General features: G+C 71.4%; 2 protein-coding genes across 2 annotated transcripts; both read right to left on the bottom strand.

Annotated features, from left to right (window-relative positions):
• Nucleotides 1-58: 58 nt before the first annotated feature.
• TONSL (tonsoku like, DNA repair protein) lies at nt 59-14123 on the bottom strand. Its single transcript, XM_035572297.1, is given in 26 exon segments — nt 59-537; nt 619-752; nt 1163-1236; nt 1314-1486; nt 1574-1766; nt 1857-2127; nt 2849-2937; nt 3007-3166; nt 3876-3958; nt 4137-4591; nt 4691-4811; nt 4892-5011; nt 5013-5056; nt 5178-5250; nt 5484-5573; nt 5836-5900; nt 6025-6226; nt 6690-6815; nt 6944-7096; nt 8534-8676; nt 8767-8881; nt 9010-9311; nt 9867-10086; nt 10183-10325; nt 10423-10524; nt 13976-14123. Coding segments are annotated over 26 exon segments (3993 nt in total). The 3' UTR covers nt 59-343.
• On the bottom strand, nt 13840-17256 carry ZFTRAF1 (zinc finger TRAF-type containing 1). Its single transcript, XM_035572293.2, has 3 exons — nt 17021-17256; nt 15816-16027; nt 13840-14720 (listed from the first exon to the last, which is right to left on the bottom strand). Exons 1-3 carry the CDS (start codon nt 17239-17241, stop codon nt 14329-14331), a joined length of 825 nt encoding a protein of 274 aa, XP_035428186.1. The 5' UTR covers nt 17242-17256; the 3' UTR covers nt 13840-14328.
• Between the last annotated feature and the right edge of the window lie 142 nt (nt 17257-17398).

The raw sequence follows: 17398 nt of genomic DNA, 5'->3' as shown, positions 1-17398 counted from the left end.
ACGTGTCCCACGGGTGGGACACCCCCATCCAGGAGTGACCCCAGAAAGCAGCCATGGCCACGCTCATAAATACCATATAATGTCCTCAACGAGGCTAAAACCACCCGCGAGCGCGGCGGCCCCAAGTCGGGCGCGCGTCCTCGTGGCGCTGTCCCTTGGTGCCACCTCCTGGTGGTGGCACGGGGACGGGTACGTAAAAGGGACAGAAGGACTTGGTCCTCGTTCCCACGGCCACCAGCACGCGGCTGGGTGCAGAGGCCACGTCCACACACGGTGGCACCCCCCAAGTCCCAACGTCCCCGTATCGCGACGTCACGGCTCCGAGGGCGGTGGTGCCGGGCGCTCAGAGGCTGGTACAGAAGAGCTTGCGGTGGCGCGTGACGGCGCAGAGGCCGGTGCCGGGGGGCCCGCGCCAGGCCTGCCCCGCGTCCCGCTGGTCGCGCCGGCTCACGCCGCGGCCGCAGAGCCGCAGGTCCCGCACGCCGGCGGCCGCCCTGGCCCAGGTGGTGCCGTCCAGGGGCCCCTCCACGGAGCAGCCTCGGGGACGGGGACAACGTCACCGCGGGGGTCTCACGGGGGGGGGGGGTGTCCCCCCAACCCCCCCGTCTCCGTGCCTACCTGCCAGGCTGAGGTACCGCAGCCCCTGGCTCCGCTCGCCCAGCGCCGACAGCAGCGTCCGCAGGCCCACGGCGCTGATGCCGGGGTTGGCCGAGAGGTCCAGCGAGACCAGGGAGGGGCAGGCGGGGAGGCGCCTGCGGGCGGGGGGCAAGGTAATGGAGGGGGGGGGCCAGGAATGGCCCCGGCGGCAGGGGGGCATCGCTGGGTGCGTGTGGTGGGAGGGGGAGGGTGACGGTGCCACGGGGGGCGCTGAGGGTGTTGGGTGATGGTGCCATGGGGGTCGTGAAGAGCATTGGGTGACCGTGCCAAGGGGGGGGGTTGGGGCCCCAAGGGCACCGGGGGACAATGCCTGGGGGACACTGAGGGGAAAGGGTGACGGTGCCAAGGGCGACACCGAGGACGTGGGGTGCTGGTGCCATGGGGAACACGAAGAGCGTTGGGTGATGGTGCCACAGGGGGACACCGAGGACACTGGGTGATGGTGCCGTGGGGGACACCCAGCCCAGCCCAGCCCAGCCCCCCATTGTCCCCCCCAGCCCCTCACCTGGCCACCTCGGCGACGGCCGCGTCGTCCAAGCCGTTCCCGGACAGCGCGAGGTGCGCGAGCGCGCAGCCGCCCTGCGGAAGCCCCGCGGCCGTCGGCTCCAGTGTCCCCGGCGTCCCCGCGGGGCCGGCGGCGGGGAGCAGCCACTTACCCGCTCCAGGAAGCTGCCGACGGCGGCGGCGAGGGGCCGGGGGTCCGGCCCCGCCACGGAGCCGATGTCCAGGTGCCCGAGCGTGCCGGCGGGGAGGCCGCGCAGGAGCGGCTCCAGCCCCGCTGCGCCCAACGCGTTGCAGGACAGCGCCAGCGCCCGCAGCTGCGACGCTCCTGGAGGGAGGGGACACCGACGTCACGGCAGCCCCCGGACCCCCCCCCCCATGGCGAGGGGGGGCGAGGGTCCGGGGGGTCGCTCACCTGCCAGGGCGTCGCTCAGCCCGAGGCGGCAGTGCCGGGAGAAGCCGTCGGCGAAGCCGCAGGCGCGCAGGCGCAGCGCGGTGAGCGCGGGGCAGGCGCGCAGCAGCAGCGCCAGCGGCCGGCAGCCGGCGTCGCCCAGCGGGTTCAGGCTCAGGTCCAGCTCCTCCAGGCTCTGCCGGCGGCGGGGACCGGGCTGAGCACCCCGACGCAGCACCGGGGGTGCCGGGACGCCCCCTCCCCCCCCCACCAAGCCCCCCCCCCCGGCCCTAACCTGGAAAGCGACGCCGGGCTCGGCGAGGTGCTGCAGCCCCCGGGCGCCGAGCCGGTTGCCGGAGAGGTCGAGGAGGACGAGGCCGGGCAGGGTGCTGAGCGCGGCGCTGAGCTCGGCGCCGTGCCCGTCGGCCAGCCCGCAGCCCCCCAGGCGCAGCTGCCGCAGGGGCGCCTGCAGCTTCAGCGCCCGCAGCAGCGGCGGGAGCTGGGGGGGGCGCGGGGCCAGGCCCCCGGCGCTGAACGCGGGGCTCTGCTCCTGCAGCTCCGTCGCCTTCAGCAGCAGCGGCTGCGGCTCTGCGGGGACCGAGGGGATGCGGGGACCGGGATGGGGACGCGGGGACCAGGACAGGGATGAGGGGACCAGGACAGGGACATGGAGACCGGGGGGGTCATGGCACAGGGTGTGGGGGCTGCGTTCCAGCCCCACGCTACCTGGGGTTGGTCCCCGAGGGGCTGGTGCATGGGACAGGGAGGTAACACGGGGGGGACAGGGAGAGTGACATGGGGGGGACAGGGAGGTGACAGGGAGGTGGCAGCAAAGTGGTAAGGATGTGGCAGGGAGGTGACAAGGAGGTGACACGGGTGCTGGTGTAAGCTGGGAAGGAGATGGGGAGGTGACGGAGGTGACGAGGGTGGCGGCAGGGAGGTGACAGGGGTGGTGGCACGCAGGACGGGCACAGAACGGAGACGGCAGGGAGGTGACAGGGTCCTGGCACGCGGGACAGGGCGATGACGGGGAGGTGACAAAGGCGGTGGCACATGGGGTAGGGAGGGGACGGAGAGGGGACGGGGTCCTGGCACACAGGACATGGGGGTGACACGGGCCGGGGGGGGGACAGGGAGCTGATAGGGTCCTGGCATGGGGGATAGGGGGGTTGGGGGTTCTGCCACAGGCGGGAGGTGACATGGGGGTGGTCCAGGGGTCCTGGCACAGGCGGGAGGTGACACGGGGGGGGTCAGGGGTCCTGGCACAGGCAGGGAGGTGACACAGGGGGCTGGGGGCCGTGCTCCTCACCCAGGGCCAGGCTCCGGCACGCCTTGCGGTAGCGCTCGGCCAGGGGCGGCAGGTCCCAGCACTGCACCTCGGCCAGCACCTGCGGGTGGCCGTCCCGGTGACACCTCTGTCCCCACGGGGACGGGGACGGGGACGGGGCCGCGCTCACCTCCTCGTTGCTCTGCAGCACGTCCCCCACCAGGTCCTGGGGGGCCAGCAGGGCCCCCTCCTTGGTCAGGGTGAGGCGCGGCAGCAGCCCGCACGCCTGGTAGTAGCGCTCGGCCGCCTGCGCCGCCAGCCAGCCCACGGCAGCGGCCGTCGCTGCCGCGGCACCGGGCGGGCGTCACCGGGATGGGCACGGGGACGGGGGGCGCATGGTATGGGGGTCTCAAGGGAATGAGGATCTCAGGGGGACAGGGAAAGGGGTGGGGGGACCACAGGGATGGAGGTCTTAAGGGGGTCTCATGGGGATGGGAGGGTCTCATGGGGATGGGAGACCAATGGGGACAGGGATGAGGGTCCCATGGGGACAGTGACAGGGGTCTCAGTGGGATGAGGATCTCTTGGGGATGGGGGTCCCGTGGGGACAGGGATGGAGACGGGGGTCCCATGGGGATGGGGACAGGGGGGCATGGGGATGGGGTCTCAAGGGAATGAGGATCTCGGGGGGACAGGGAAAGGGGTGGGGGGACCACAGGGATGGGGGTCTTAAGGGCATGGGGTTGGGGGGTCTCATGGGGATGGAGGTCCCGTGGGGACAGGGATGGAGGTGGGGGTCCTGTGGAGATGGGGATGGGGGTCCCTTGGGGACTGGGGTTCCCGTGGGGACGGGGGACCCTTGGGGACAGGGGATTCAGAGGAATGGCAATGGGGGTCTCAGGGGCACAGGGGCCCCATGGGGACAGGGACAGGGGTCTCCTGGGGACAGAGGGCCCATAGAGACAGGGATCCCACGGGGATGGAGATGGGGGTCCCAGGAGGATGGGGGTCCCGGAGGGATGGGGGTCCCGGGGGGACGGGGTCCCAGGTGCTTACCTCTGGGGCACAGGGATGAGGAAGACGTTGTCCTGCACCCGGACCCGCACTCGGATGGGGGGCGGCAGGGCAGGGCCAGGGGGCGGCTGGGAGGGGGGAGCAGCGGCTCAGGACCTCCGGGGGCCCCTCCACCTGCACCCCCATCCCCATCCCCTCACCTGCGCCTCCTCTCCTCCAGCCTCCTGCCGAGCCTTCAGCCGCCCGCGCGGGGCTGCCGGGGCTCTCGGGGCGCTCGCGGCTGCGTCCCGGTGCCGCTCTCCCCACGGGGCGGTTCTGGCGGCGCCGCGCGGCACCGGGCTCCCCGGCTCCGTCCCCCGGCTCCCGGCGCGAGCGCTTCCGCGCCCCTCGCGCCGCCGCCACCGCCGCCGCCAGGTCGTCCTCCAGCCAGTCCTCCACGTACTCCTCGGCCGGGATCAGCGCCGGCCGCGGGGACGCCGTGGGGACGGGGACGGGGACGGGGACCGGGAGGGACCTGGTGCTGCCCAGGCCGCGGATGGCGGCTTCGTACTCAGCCTGGCCCCCGGCGGGGGCGGCCGGGTCCGGCGCCGCTGCCTCCGCTCCCCGCGGCCGCTTCCGCGCCGGCCGCAGCGGGGACATGGCCGGGGACGTGTCGGGGTCCCCCGGCTCCGGCTGCGCCCCCGCCGCGTCCTCGCCGCCCGCGATGAGGGGCTCCGAGAGCTCGGCGTCGAAGAGCTGCGAGTCCCGGGGGGCGGCGGGCGCTGTGGGGCGCACAGAGACGCTCAGCGGGGGGGCGGCGCGGACCCCGGAACCCCAGAACCCCATCATCGCCCCCCCCCCCCCAAAACCCCCGGGCTCACCGCCGCCCGCCGTCTCCTTGAGCAGGCGCTCCATGGCCCGGCACCGCTGCCACGTCTCCTGGTCCAGCTCCTTGCCGTAGAGCCCGATCCACTCCTCCAGCGTCCCCAGCGGCGTCAGGCCCTGCGGGGAGGCCGGGGGGGTCTCACCGTGCCCCCCCCAGCCCCCGGGACCCCCCGGCGTGTCCCCATCCCCGTGCTCACCTTGGCGTTCCGGGCGGCCAGCGAGGCCCCGCGCTGCACCAGCAGCTCGGCCACCTCGAAGTGGCCGCAGCCCAGCGCGTCGTGCAGGGGGGTGATGCCCTCGCAGCCCGGCCCCCCCTGCGTCGTCCACGGCCGCCCCCCGGTCCAGCAGCAGCCGCACGATCTCTGAGGGGGTGTCACAAGAGGGGGGGGGAAGGAAAAGGGGGCGGATGTCAGGCAGGATCTGGCCCCTTTCCCTCCCCCCCCCCCCCCCCGCCTCCCAGGGCAGTGGGGTCCCGGCGCTCACCCAGGTGCCCGTGGTTGCAGGCTTCGTGCAGCGGGGTCCAGCCGCAGTAGTCGCGGGGGTTCAGGGGGTGCCCCTGCGTGGGGGGGGGGGGGGGGACACAAGGGGACGGTCACTGCGTGCCACCAGCCATGGGGATGTCACCCACCCCCCCCCCCCCAGCAGCATCCTTTCGCTCTGGCCGGCACGGCACGGCTCCGCCGGGCACCGCGGCGCCCCAGGAGCGAGCCCACGCCCCCACCAGTGTCCCCAGTGCCGGGGGGGGGGTCCCGTTATGTGTGTGTCCCCCCCCCTCCCCAACCCTTTTACCTGCTTAAGGTAGAGCTGCACCCGCCGCAGGTCGCCCTCGATGCAGGCGCGGTGCAGCGGGGTCTCGCCCCGGTCGTTGCGGCGGTTCCACTGCGGGCACAGGGAGGGGTGGTGGGGATACGGCCCCCGAGGGGCTTGGGGGGGCTGGGTGGGGGCCCTGACCCACACCTGGGGGGCTCTGACCCACACTTGGGGGCCTCGACCTGCACCTGGGAGGCCCTGACCCGCATCTGGGGGGCCTGACCCACACCTGGGGGGCCCTGACCCGCACATGGGGGGGCCCTGACCCCCACCTGGGGGGCCTGACCCACACCTGGGGGGCGCGGAGCAGTGCCAGGACCCCATCTCTCACCTTGCAGATGCGCCGGCGGCCGGGGACGCTCTTGGTGTAGCCGTCGAGCTCGTCGTCCTCCCCCTCTGCGGCACGGCTGTGAGCGGGGGCGCAGCCGGGCACGGGGGTCCCGCTGCTCTCCTGCGTCCCGGGGGTCCCCTCCCCCCCCTCACCCACATTTTGGGGTCCCGTCCCCCCTCCTCTCGGCACTCCAGGGAACCCCCGGGCGCCCCTCACCGCTCTCCGACAGCTCCAGGTCGCTCTCCTCCTCAGGGGCCTCGCTGCTCTCCTGCTCTTCCTCCTCCTCCTCTTCCTCGCCCCCCGGCAGACCCTGCAGCCTCGCCATGGTGTCGGCGGCCTCGGCGCTGCCGGCCCGCTGCTGCAGCGCGTGGAGGTGCCGCAGGACCTGACGCTGCGGGGCGGGAGGGATGGAGCCAGGTCGGCACCGTGGCACCGGGCCGGCACCGTGGCACCACGGCATTGCGGCACCGGCTCGGCACCACGGCACCGTGGCACTGGGTCGGCACCGTGGCACTGTGCCATCGGGTCGGCACCGTGGCACCATGGCACTGCGGCACCAGGTTGGCACCACGGCACCGGGTCGGCACTGTGGCGCCACGGCACTGCAGCACCGGCTCGGCACCATGGCGCTGGGCTGGCACCGTGGCAGCACCACGGCACCACAGCACTGGGTTGGCACCAGGTCGGCATCATGGCACTGCGGCACCGGGTTGGCACCACAGCACTGGGTTGGCACCGTGGCGGCACCGCGGCACCGGGTCGGCACCGTGGCACTGCGGCACCAGGTCGGCGGCGTGGCACCGCCTCAGCACCACGGCACCGGCTCGGCACCGCGCTCGCCGCCGCGCCCTCACCTGCAGCCGCAGCTCGCCCGCCGCCTCCGCCCGCTCCAGCGCCGTCCCGAGGCAGGCCTCCAGCTCGGCGCGGGGCTCGCCCGCCTCCTCCTTGGCCAGCGCAATGCTCAGCCACGTCCTCCCCTCCTGCACGCGGCCACCCGTCAGGCTCCGGGGCGAGCTGGGGGGGTCCCGGCCCCGTGCCCTTTTATTTCCCGGGGAGGGGTCCCCCCCCCCCCCCCAAATTGTGCCCGTTGGGGGGGGTCCCCGCTCACCTCCAGGGCGTCGCCGCGGTGCAGCGCCAGCTCCTGCCGGTAGTGGTGCTCGGCGCGCGCGGGCTCCTGCAGGTCGCCGAAGGTGGTGGCCAGCGAGACGTGGATGGCGGCCAGCTCGGGCGCGGGGCGGCCCAGCGCCTCGGCGTAGCTCAGCTGGGGGGGGGGGGGCAAGGGGGTCAGCGGGGACAAAGCCCCCCCCCCGGGTACCTCCAGTGCTCCCAGTGCCTCCCAGTAGCTCCAATGCTTCCGTTATCCCCAGCACTCCCTTTATCCCCAGTGCTCCCAGTATTCCCAGGGCTCCCAGTGCCTCCCAGCACCCCCCTGTGTCCCCAGCACCCCCCAGTACCTCCAGTGCTCCCAGTGCCTCCCAGTAGCTCCAGTGCTTCCGTTATCCCCAGCACTCCCTTTATCCCCAGTGCTCCCAGTATTCCCAGGGCTCCCAGTGCCTCCCAGCACCTCCCAGCGCCCCCTGGTGTCCCTAGCGCCTCCCAGTACCTCCAGTGCTCCCAGTGCCTCCCACTGCCCCCCAGGATCCCCAGTGCCCCCCAGTACCTCCAGTGCTCCCATTATCCCCAACACCCTCAGCACTCCCGTTATCCTCACTGCCCCCAGTATTCCCAGTGCTCCCAGTACCTCCAGCATCCCCAGTGCCTCTCGTTATCCCCAGTATTGTCCCAGTGCTCCCAGTACCTCCAGTGCCCCCCAACACCCCCATTGTCCCCAGTGCCCCCAGCGCTCCTCCCATTATCCCCAGCACTCCCCGGTATTCCCAGTGCTCCCACTATCCCCAGCGCCTTCCAGTACCCCCAGTACTCCCATTATCCCCAACACCTCCAGCACCCCCAGTGACCCCCAGTACCCTCAGCACCCCCAGTATCCCCAGTACCCCCAGTGCCCCCCAGGAGCCCCATTATCCCCAGTATCCTCAGCACTCCCAGTGCCTCTCAGTATCCCCAGTATTCCCAGTGCTCCCAGTATCCCCAGTGCCCCCCAGCACCCATTATCCTCAGCGCCCCCCATTGTCCCCAGTATGCCCCATTGTCCCCAGTGCCCCCCATTATCCCCATCACCCCCCAGTACTCTCAGCGCTCCCGTTATTCCCAGCACCCCCCCGGTATTCCCAGTGCTCCCACTATCCCCAGCGCCTCCCAGTACCCCCAGTACCCCCAGCACTCCCATTATCCCCAACACCTCCAGCACCCCCCGTGCCCCCCAATATCCTCAGTACCCCCAGTATCCCCAGTGCCCCCCAGCACTCCCATTACCCCCGGCACCCCCCAGTATTCCCAGTGCTCCTGATGTCCCCAGCGCCTTCCAGTACCCCCAGTACCCCCACTATCCCCAACGCCTCCAGCACCCCCAGTGCCCCCCAGTGTCCTCTGCACCCCCAGTATCCCCAGTGCTCCCATTGTCCCCCAGTAACCCCAGCACCCCCCAGCATTCCCAGTGCTCCCGCTATCCCCAGCGCCTTCCAGTACCCCCAGTACCCCCACCATCCCCAACACCTCCAGCCCCACCCCGTGCCCCCCAGCCCCCTCAGCCCCCACCCCCACCCCCAGCGCCCCCCAGCGCCCCCAGTACCCCCCCCACCTGCCGCTGGTAGTGCTCCAGGGCCCTCCTGAAGTCCCCGTGCCTGGAGAAGACGTCCCCCAGCCGCTCGCACAGCGCCATCGCCGCCGCCGGCTCGCCCGCCGCCTCCTCCAGCGCCTCCTGCAGCCGCGTCACCTTGGTGGCTGCGGGACCGCGGTGGGTGGGGGGGGGGGGGGTCACCACCTTGTGCGTGCGCCCCTGGCCCCCCCCTCCGCCCCCCCCCCCAAGCTCACCGTAGCGCAGGTTGGAGCGCACGAGGTGCCGCTGGTGGGGCTGCCGCGAGCCCAGCGCGTACGCCGTCCTCAGCGAGCGCTTGGCGGCCGCGAAGTCTCCGAGGCTCAGCAGGACCTGGGAGGGGGAGGGGAACGACACCGGGACCCCCCCCAACCTCATCAAGACGCCAGGGCGGACCCCGGGGGGGGGGGGGGGCTAAAAAAACAATGTGGGGGGGGGGGGGGGGTGGTCCCGAGCCCGACCTGCGCCGTGCTGCTGCAGCACTCGCTCTCCAGCGCCTTGTCCTGCATGCGGCGGGCGCAGTCGCGGGCGCGCTGGAGGCAGCGCAGGGCCTGGGGGTGCTGGCCCTGCCGCAGGTGGATGGCGCCCAGGTTGAAGTAGGCGCGCTGCAGGTCCTCGTCCAGGCGCGCCCGCTCCGCCACGAAGACGCTGCGCTGCAGGTAGCGCCCGCGGCGCCCCGCGTCCCGCAGGCTGTCGTACACCAGCCCCAGGTTGAGGTAGAGCCGCGTGCGCATCGCCGCCAGCTCCCGGCGCGGCACCGCTCCTGCGGGACACGGCCATGGCACCGCGGCGCCGCGAAGGGTTGGGGCCCCCCCCCCCCCCCCCCAACCGGTGCCCAGATGGGTTCGGGGACCCCCAGGAGGAGCCCCCGGCCCCCAGAGCCAACACCAGGGCTCCAGCGCGGCACCGCTCCTGCTGGGCACAGGGCACGGGCATGGTCCCACGGCACAGTGAAGGATTCGGGTCCCCCCACCATCACCAGGACCCCCCCACCACCACCACCAGGACCCCCCAACCGGTGCCCAGATGGGTTTGGGGACCCCCAAGAGGACCCCCCAGCCCCCGGTGCCAACACCAGGGCTCCGGCGCGGCACTGCAAGACACGGCCACGGTCCCGCGGCACCGCGGCGTGGCAGAGGATTGGGGCCCCCCCCCCCACCACCACCAGGACCCCCCAACCATGCCCAGACGGGTTCAGTGACCCCCAGCAGGACCCCCCATGCCCACCCCACCCCAGATGTGTTCAGGAACCCCCCCAGCACCCCCTCCACCCCCCCCCCCCCCCCCCAGCCCCTCTTTGCCCCCAGCCGCCTCTCACCCTCCAGTTTCTCCTCCACGATGGCCAAACTGGTGCGGAAGGCGCCCTCGGCCTCGCGCAGCGCCGCCGTCACCTCCTCCCCCCCCTCCGCCTCCTCCTCCCCGCCGCCGCCGCGGCTCTCGGCCACGAACATGTGCGTGCGCCCGATGGTGGCCCAGGCGCGCTGCTGCTCCGCCGCGTCCCCCAGGGCGCGCGCCAGCTCCAGGTGCCGCCGCTGGTGCTGCGGGGACGGGGTCAGCCAAACCCTTCAGGACCACCCCCGTAAAAAAAGAAGCCCCCCCCCCCCCCCCCAAGGGTCAGGGTCAGGGGCACCCACCTCCAGCGCCGCCTCGTAGCTGCCCAGCTCGGCCAGGCGCTCGCCGATCTTGCGGTGCGCCACGGCGCAGCCCAGCCCGTCGCCCGCCGCCTCCAGCAGCCGCAGCTCGCGCCGGTGCTCCTCCAGCGCCTCCGCGTAGCGCCCTGCCGCGACCGCACGGGGTCACCGACACCCCCCCCCCCCATCCGGGGACCGGGACCCCCCACCCCCCCGGGACCCCCCCCTCCCCCCGGGACCCACCATGGCTGGCCAGGAGCTCTCCCAGCTGGTTGCACAGCGCCGCCTCCTCCGCGCCGCCGCCACCGCCGCCGCGCCGCAGCTTCTCCTTCGCCTTCTGCAGCTCTGGGGAAGTGGGGGGGGGGGGTGGGGGGGGGGGGCTGGCACCAGTGCCACCAGCGCTCCCGGTCCAGCAGACACCAGTGCTCCCGGTCCAGCACTCGCAGGGAGCCCCAGGCCAGCGCTCCCAGTGCTCCCGTCGCTCCCAGTATCCCCGGTGCCCCCCGGTTCCTCCAGTGCCCCCAAGCCCCCTCGTTACCCCCTAGCACCCCCCAGCGCTCCCAGTATGTCCCCAGCACCCCCCAGTATCCCCAGCACTCCCTGTGAGCCCCAAGTCAGCGCTTCCAGTATACCCGGTGCTCCCAGTGCTCCCATCGCTCCCAGTATCCCCGGTGCCCCCCAGTTCCTCCAGTATCCTCTGTACCTTCCAGTACTCCCAGTATATCCCCAGCACTCCCCAGTATCCTCAGCACTCCCAGTAAGCCCCAAGCCAGCGCTCCCAGTGCACCCGGTGCTCCCAGTGCTCCCGTCGCTCCCAGTATCCCCAGTGCCCCCAAGCACCCTCGTTACCCCCCAGCACCTCCCAGTGCTCCCAGTAGCCCCAGTACCCCACTACCCCCCAGTATTCCCAGTGCTCACAGTGAGCCCCAAGTCCATGCTCCCAGTATACCCAGCGCTCCCAGTGCTCCCGTCGCTCCCAGTATCCCCGGTGCCCCCCAGTTCCTCCAGTGCCCCCAAGCTCCCTCGTTACCCCCCAGCACCCCCCAGTGCTCCCAGTAGCCCCAGTACCCCACTACCCCCCAGTATTCCCAGTGCTCCCACTATACCCAGCACTCCCAGTATCCCCAGTACCTCTGCCCCCCAGTACCCCCAGTGTCTCCAGCACCCCTCAGCACTCCCAGTATCCCCAGTGCCCCCAAGTTCCTCCAGTACCCTCTGTACCTCCCAGTACTCCCAGTATCCCCAGCGCCCCCAGTACCCCCAACACCCCCAGCACCCCCCATTATCCCCAGTACCCCCAGCACCCCCATTGCTCCCCAGTATTCCCAGTGCTCCCGGTACCCCCATTATTCCCCATGCTCCCAGCACCCCCAGTGCCAACCCCCCAAGCCCCCAGCGCCCCCCAGTATCCCCAGCATCCCCCAGTAACCCCCCCAGTAACCCCTCCCATTACCCCAGCACCCCCCAGTGCCCCCAGCACCCCCCTGGCCCCAGTAACCCCAGCACCCCCCAGTGCTCCTACTACCACCCAGTGCTCCCAGTACCCCCGTTACCCCCAGTACCCCTCATCACCCCATCCCCCCATTGCCTCCCAGTGCTTCCAGTACCCCCAGTACCCCCCATTACCCCAGTGCCCCCAGTACCTCCCAGTACCCCCATCACCCCATCACCCCCATTGCCTTCCAGTGCTCCCAGTACCCCCCAGCACCCCCATCCCCCCCATTGCCTCCCAGTGCTCCCAGTACCCCCCCATTACCCCAGTGCCCCCAGTACCCCCCAGCACCCCCATTACCCCCAGTACTTCCCAGTAACCCCCCAGTACCTCCCAGTACCCCCCCATTACCCCCCAGCACCCCATCCCTCCCATTGCCTCCCAGTGCTCCCAGTATCCCCAGTACCCCCCAGCACCCCCATTACCCCCAGTACCTCCCAGTAACCCCCCAGTACCCCACCACCCCCCCATTACCCCCCATCACCCCATCCCCCCCCAGTGCCCCCAGTACCCCCAACACCCCCAGTACCCCCCAGTGCTCCCAGTATCCCCCCCATTACCCCCCATCCCCCCCAGTGTTCCCAGCGCTCCCAGCACCCCCATTACCCCCCACAACCCCCAGCCCCCCCAGGCCCCCCCAGGCCCCCCCAGGCCCCCCCCGCTCACGCCGCAGCGCGCGCTCCCCGCTCATTCCCCGCCGCTCCCGCGCCCGCCGCGCGCTGTGCCCGCCCCCCGCGCCGCCGCCAGCCAATCAGCGCGGGGAGACGCGCACCGGCCGCTCCCATTGGCCGCCGCGCACGGCCCCGCCCCCGCCCCGCCCCCGGACTACAACTCCCGGCGTGCCCCGCGGCCCGCCCCGGGAGGTGCTGGGAGGGGAGGCCCCGCCCCCCGCGGTGCCTCCTGGGAACGGGGCCCGGTGGGACCGGTGGCACCAGCACCGCCAGTTACAGGGCACCGGTGACACCAGTGCCGCCAGTGCCACCAGTTACAGGGACACCAGGGACACCAGTGCCAGCAGCTACAGGGGCATCAGTGCCACCAGTGACACCAGTTACAGGGACACCAGTGCTCCCAGTGCCACCAGTTACAGGGACACCAGGGACACCAGTGCCAGCAGCTACAGGGGCATCAGTGCCACCAGTGACACCAGTTACAGGGACACCAGTGCTCCCAGTGCCACCAGTTACAGGGACACCAGGGACACCAGTGCCACCGGTTACAGGGCACCAGTTGCAGGGACACCAGTGACACCAGTCACAGGGCCACCAGCGCTCCCAGTGCCACCAGTCACCATCCCAGTACTCCCAGTGACTGTCCCAAGCACCCCAGTACCACCAGTGCCTGTCCACAGTGCTCCCAGCTGCCCACCAGTCACCACCCGCAGTACTCCCAGTGCCACCAATGCCTCTCCCAGTGCCCCCGATCACCATTCCCAGCACTCCCAGTACCATAGGCTGTAGCTCCCAGCTGCTCCCAGTGCCCTCCAGTCACCATGCCAGTACTCCCAGTGGCTGTCCCAAGCACTCCCAGCACCACCAGTGCCTGTCCCCAGGACTCCCAGTGCCCCCAGTCACCATCCCCAGCACTCCCGGTACCATAGGCCGTAGTTCCCAGCTGCTCCCAGTATCCCCAGCGCTCCCCACCAGTCCCCATCTAACCAGTGCCTCCCAGTCCCCTCAGTATCCCCCCACCTTGCAGCCCCCCAAGCTCGTCCCACGCCCCCTGTGCCAGATGATGTCACCTGGGGGGGGCTCTGACATCACGAGGGGGGGGCTCTGACGTCACGTGGGGAGACCGGTGACAAAACAGAGGAAGACCAGTGACAAACTGGGGGGGGGAACTGGCGACAAACTGGGGGCGTCGAGGAGAGGCCGGACGCGGCGCCAGGGGACGCGGCTGGGGGGCAACGCAACCCCATGGCTCCTCCCCCACCCTTCCGCACCCCCAAAGTTCGGGGGGTTTGGGGACCCCCCCTGAACTCCCCCCCCCCTCAAAAAAAAAATTTTGGGGGACCCCCCTGAGCCCCCACCCCCGAATTTTGGGGGGCCCCCCCGAGGCCGCGCGCCACGCTGGGAGCCCGACTCCTTGGAAAATCCCCCCCGTGGTTTATTCTCCTAGTAAAACAGACAGAGGACCCGCTGTACAGAGCGCCGCGCCGCGCCCCCCCCGCTGCGCCTGCCGCCGGCACCGGGGCGAGGAGGAGGAGGAGGAGGAGGAGGAGGAGGAGGAGGAGGAAGGCTGTGGCTGCTGCGGCATGCAGGCGCGGGCACGAGGGGCACCGCGGCGAGGCGGCGCCGGGCGCGCGAGGCACGGGGACGCCGCGAGGGCAGCGCGATGACGCCGCGATCATCCACGCCGTCGTCGCGATGGCGCCGCGCCGGTGCCACGCTGCCACCACGGTGACGCCGTGATCGCCCATGATGACGCCGCGCTGACGTCGCGGTGGCGCCATGATGGCGTCAAGAGGACGCTGCGGTCATCCATGATGACGCCATGACGGCACCGCGTCGACGCCGCGATCATCCCACGATGACGGCCCATGACGGCGCCACGATGACGCCGCGATCACCCGCGCTGACGCCGCGGTCATCCAAGATGACACCACGATGGCGCCGCGACGGCATCGCGACGGCGCCACGCGGGCGCCGCGGCCTCGCCTACTTCTGGATCTGGAATATAAAAAGGCGCAGGTTGATGTTCTTGGCCGCCAGCAGCTTGTTGCACTCCACCGAGTCCACGATGGGGAGCGGCATGTACTCCGTCTCATTGTTCTCATTGGTAAAGACAAAGTGGTAGATGACCGGGTTGATCTTGACGTCGTCGTAGGGCCCCTCGAGCAGCAGGAAGGAGCACTCCAGCGGCGAGTTGACCTTGCTCTTCAGGATGAGCTGGAAGGAGAGGGTGCGCTTGCAGGAGAGGTTGGGGTTGCGCTCCGAGTCGTTGACGCGCGCCTTCAGCACCCACGTCTGGTTGAGCACCGTCAGGCGCGGCGTCTCGTAGTACAGCCGCGTGATGAAGTCGTCCGTGCGGTACGGGCGGAACTGCACCTCTGCGGGACAAGGGGGGAGAGCACGGGGTCAGCGCCGGCACCGGGCTCAGCGCCAACACAGGGCCAGCACCGGCACCGGGCTCAGTGCCGGCACCGCGTCAGCGCCGGCTCAGCGCCGGCACCGCGTCAGCGCCGGGCTCAGCGCCGGCACCGCACCGCAGGGACAGGGGCATCCGGGAGCCGCGGTGGTCCTGGGGGGCACCCCGGAGCCGCGGCGGTCCCAAGGGACGAGGACGGGAGGAGGAATAAGGGGACGGGGGAGGCAGAAGGGCCGCGGGTGGCTCGGCTCGTGGCGGCCCCGCGAGCGCGGTGCCGGGGCCGGGCCGCGGAGGACACACAGACAGGATTCGGATCGGGTGCAATCGGCTTTATTGGGGTCGCGTACAGAGGCGTGAGCGGGGCAGCGAGGCACGGACAAGAAACACCGGGGGGGAAAAAAAAAAAAGGGGGAGCGGAGCGGCTGCCCCCACGTTGCAGCGCTCCGAGCTGGGCGCCCGAGGGTGCCCCCGAAGGCCGGGGTGAGCCCGAGTTTTTGGGGCATTCTCAGAGGAGTCGTAGAATAGGATCGGGGCCAGCAGCCCCGGCACCGAGGCCGGAGCGAGCCCCGCGTCCTTAGCGGCGTCCCCTCGGCACCGCAGCCCCCCCGGGCGAGGGGAAAATCCTTCCCCCCCCCCCCCCCGGCCCCGCTCTCCTCTCGTCCCGTTTGCCTCCTGGGGCCGAAGCACCCTCGGGTCTCCCGCAGCGCTCCGAGGCTCAGCACCGTGCCCACGAGCCGGGAGGACGCCGGGCTCACCGGACACCGCGGGGTTTTGGTGCCGGCTGTCGGCCCGGTGCCCCTGGCCCCGCACGGCAGCGGGTGGGACCCCACGTTTCCTGAGGCTGGGGGGCGGTTTGTAACCCCCCGGGACACGGGAGACGAGCGGGGAGCCACGGGGAAGCATGGCGGGCTCTTCTTCGGAAGAGGAACGCCAAAAAAAAAATAATAATAAAAAAAAAAATGGGAAAACCCAACAAAAAGGCACCGAGCGGCCCCGGTGCCCGCGGAGAGGAGGCGGCACCGGCCCAAGCACCCCGCCCAGCGCCGCCGCGCGTTACCTGTGTAGCCGATCTTCTCGAAGCTGAGCAGGCTGAAGATGCTGTTGTAGAGCTGCATCTCCTTCTTGCGCGTTTGGTCCATCTCGTCCAGGATCTCCATCAGCTCGTTGCCCGTCTTGGTCGGGTGCGTGCACTCGGCCTCGTGCACCGTCAGCTCGTGGAAGGGGCCCTGCCACGGGCACCCGATGCGCTTGTACTTGCACTGCGTCACCCTGCGGGGCACGGAGCGGCCGTGAGGGACAACTTTTTGGGGAAGACGAGGCCCTGAGGGTGTGCGAGCCCCCCAGGGAGCACCGAGGCCCCGACGGCACCGCTCCTGCTGGCCGTGGCGACTGCCTTGGGCCAAATCCACGTGGCCGGAGCCAGCTGTGGAGCAAGCCTTGGTTGGGACAGTGACAGAGGCGGCCGACGTGTCCCCAAACCCCTGGAGCGGCACCAAAAGAGCCACCGGGGCGGGTTTGGTGCGTGCCACCACCGGGGACACGTGGCGAGGACGAGGAGGGGCTGCACCGCGGGACGAAGCGGCGTGAAGGCTTCGCCACGCGCTGCTGCTGCTGCTCCTCCTTCCTCCGGCACGCGCGGCGAGCACCAGGAGCCCTCCACCACACGTGCTGTCCCCTACCTGTCCCCGTCCCCGTGCCGTGCCATACCCGTCCTGTCCCCATCCCGTCCCCGTGCCGTGCCACGCCTGTCCTGGTCCCGTCCCTGTGCCGTGCCGCACCCGTCCCCTCCCCGTCCCGGTGCCGTGCCATGCCTGTCCCGGTCCTGTCCCCATGCCGTGCCGTACCCGTCCCCATGCCATGCCACACCTGTCCCATCCCTGTCCCGGTGCCATGCCGTACCCGTCCCCGTGCCGTGCAATACCTGTCCTGGTCCCGTCCCCGTACTGTGCCATACCTGTCCCCATGCCATGCCATACCCGTCCCCGTGCCGTACCTGTACCCGTCCTGGTCCTGTCCCCATGTCATGCCATACACGTCCTGGTCCCGTCCCCGTGCCGTGCCATACCCATCCCGGTGCCGTGCCATACCCGTCCCATCCCCGTGCCGTGCCATACCCATCCCGGTGCCGTGCCATACCCGTCCCATCCCCGTGCCGTGCCATACGCATCCCGGTCCCGTTCCCAACGCCGTGCCACCCCCGTCCCCGTCCCAGTCCCGTCCCCGCGTCATGCCACACAAGTCCTGGCCCCGTCCCGGCCGTACCTGTCCTGGCACTCCTCCTTCTGGTGCCGCTCGAGCAGCGAGCGGGGGAACTGCTGGGCGCAGAAGGCGCACTCGGAGGGCAGCTCGCTCACCGCCTTCTCCACGGCCAGGTTGCGGCAGCAGAGGCTCTTGCTGATCTCGCAGCGGCAGTTGGGGCAGGTGGCCTGCTCCTCCTTCAGCCGCGCGTCCGCCAGCAGGTGGATGAAGCAGCCGGCGCACATCAGGTGCCCGTTGGTGCACTGCGGGGGCAAGGAGCGCGGCGCTGGGTGCAGGGGCACCGGGGGTGGGGGGGGGGTGGGGGGGGGTGGGAGGTTGGGGGTTGGCGGTGGGGGGGAGGGACGGGCTGAGGGACGGTACAGGGGGAATGGGGCGGTTTGG

Source organism: Cygnus atratus, unplaced genomic scaffold (genome assembly GCF_013377495.2).
Source record: "Cygnus atratus isolate AKBS03 ecotype Queensland, Australia unplaced genomic scaffold, CAtr_DNAZoo_HiC_assembly HiC_scaffold_82, whole genome shotgun sequence".
NCBI lineage: Eukaryota > Metazoa > Chordata > Aves > Anseriformes > Anatidae > Cygnus > Cygnus atratus.
Note: the sequence above shows the minus strand (reverse complement) of the source record. Positions and strands in the feature narration are given on the sequence as shown.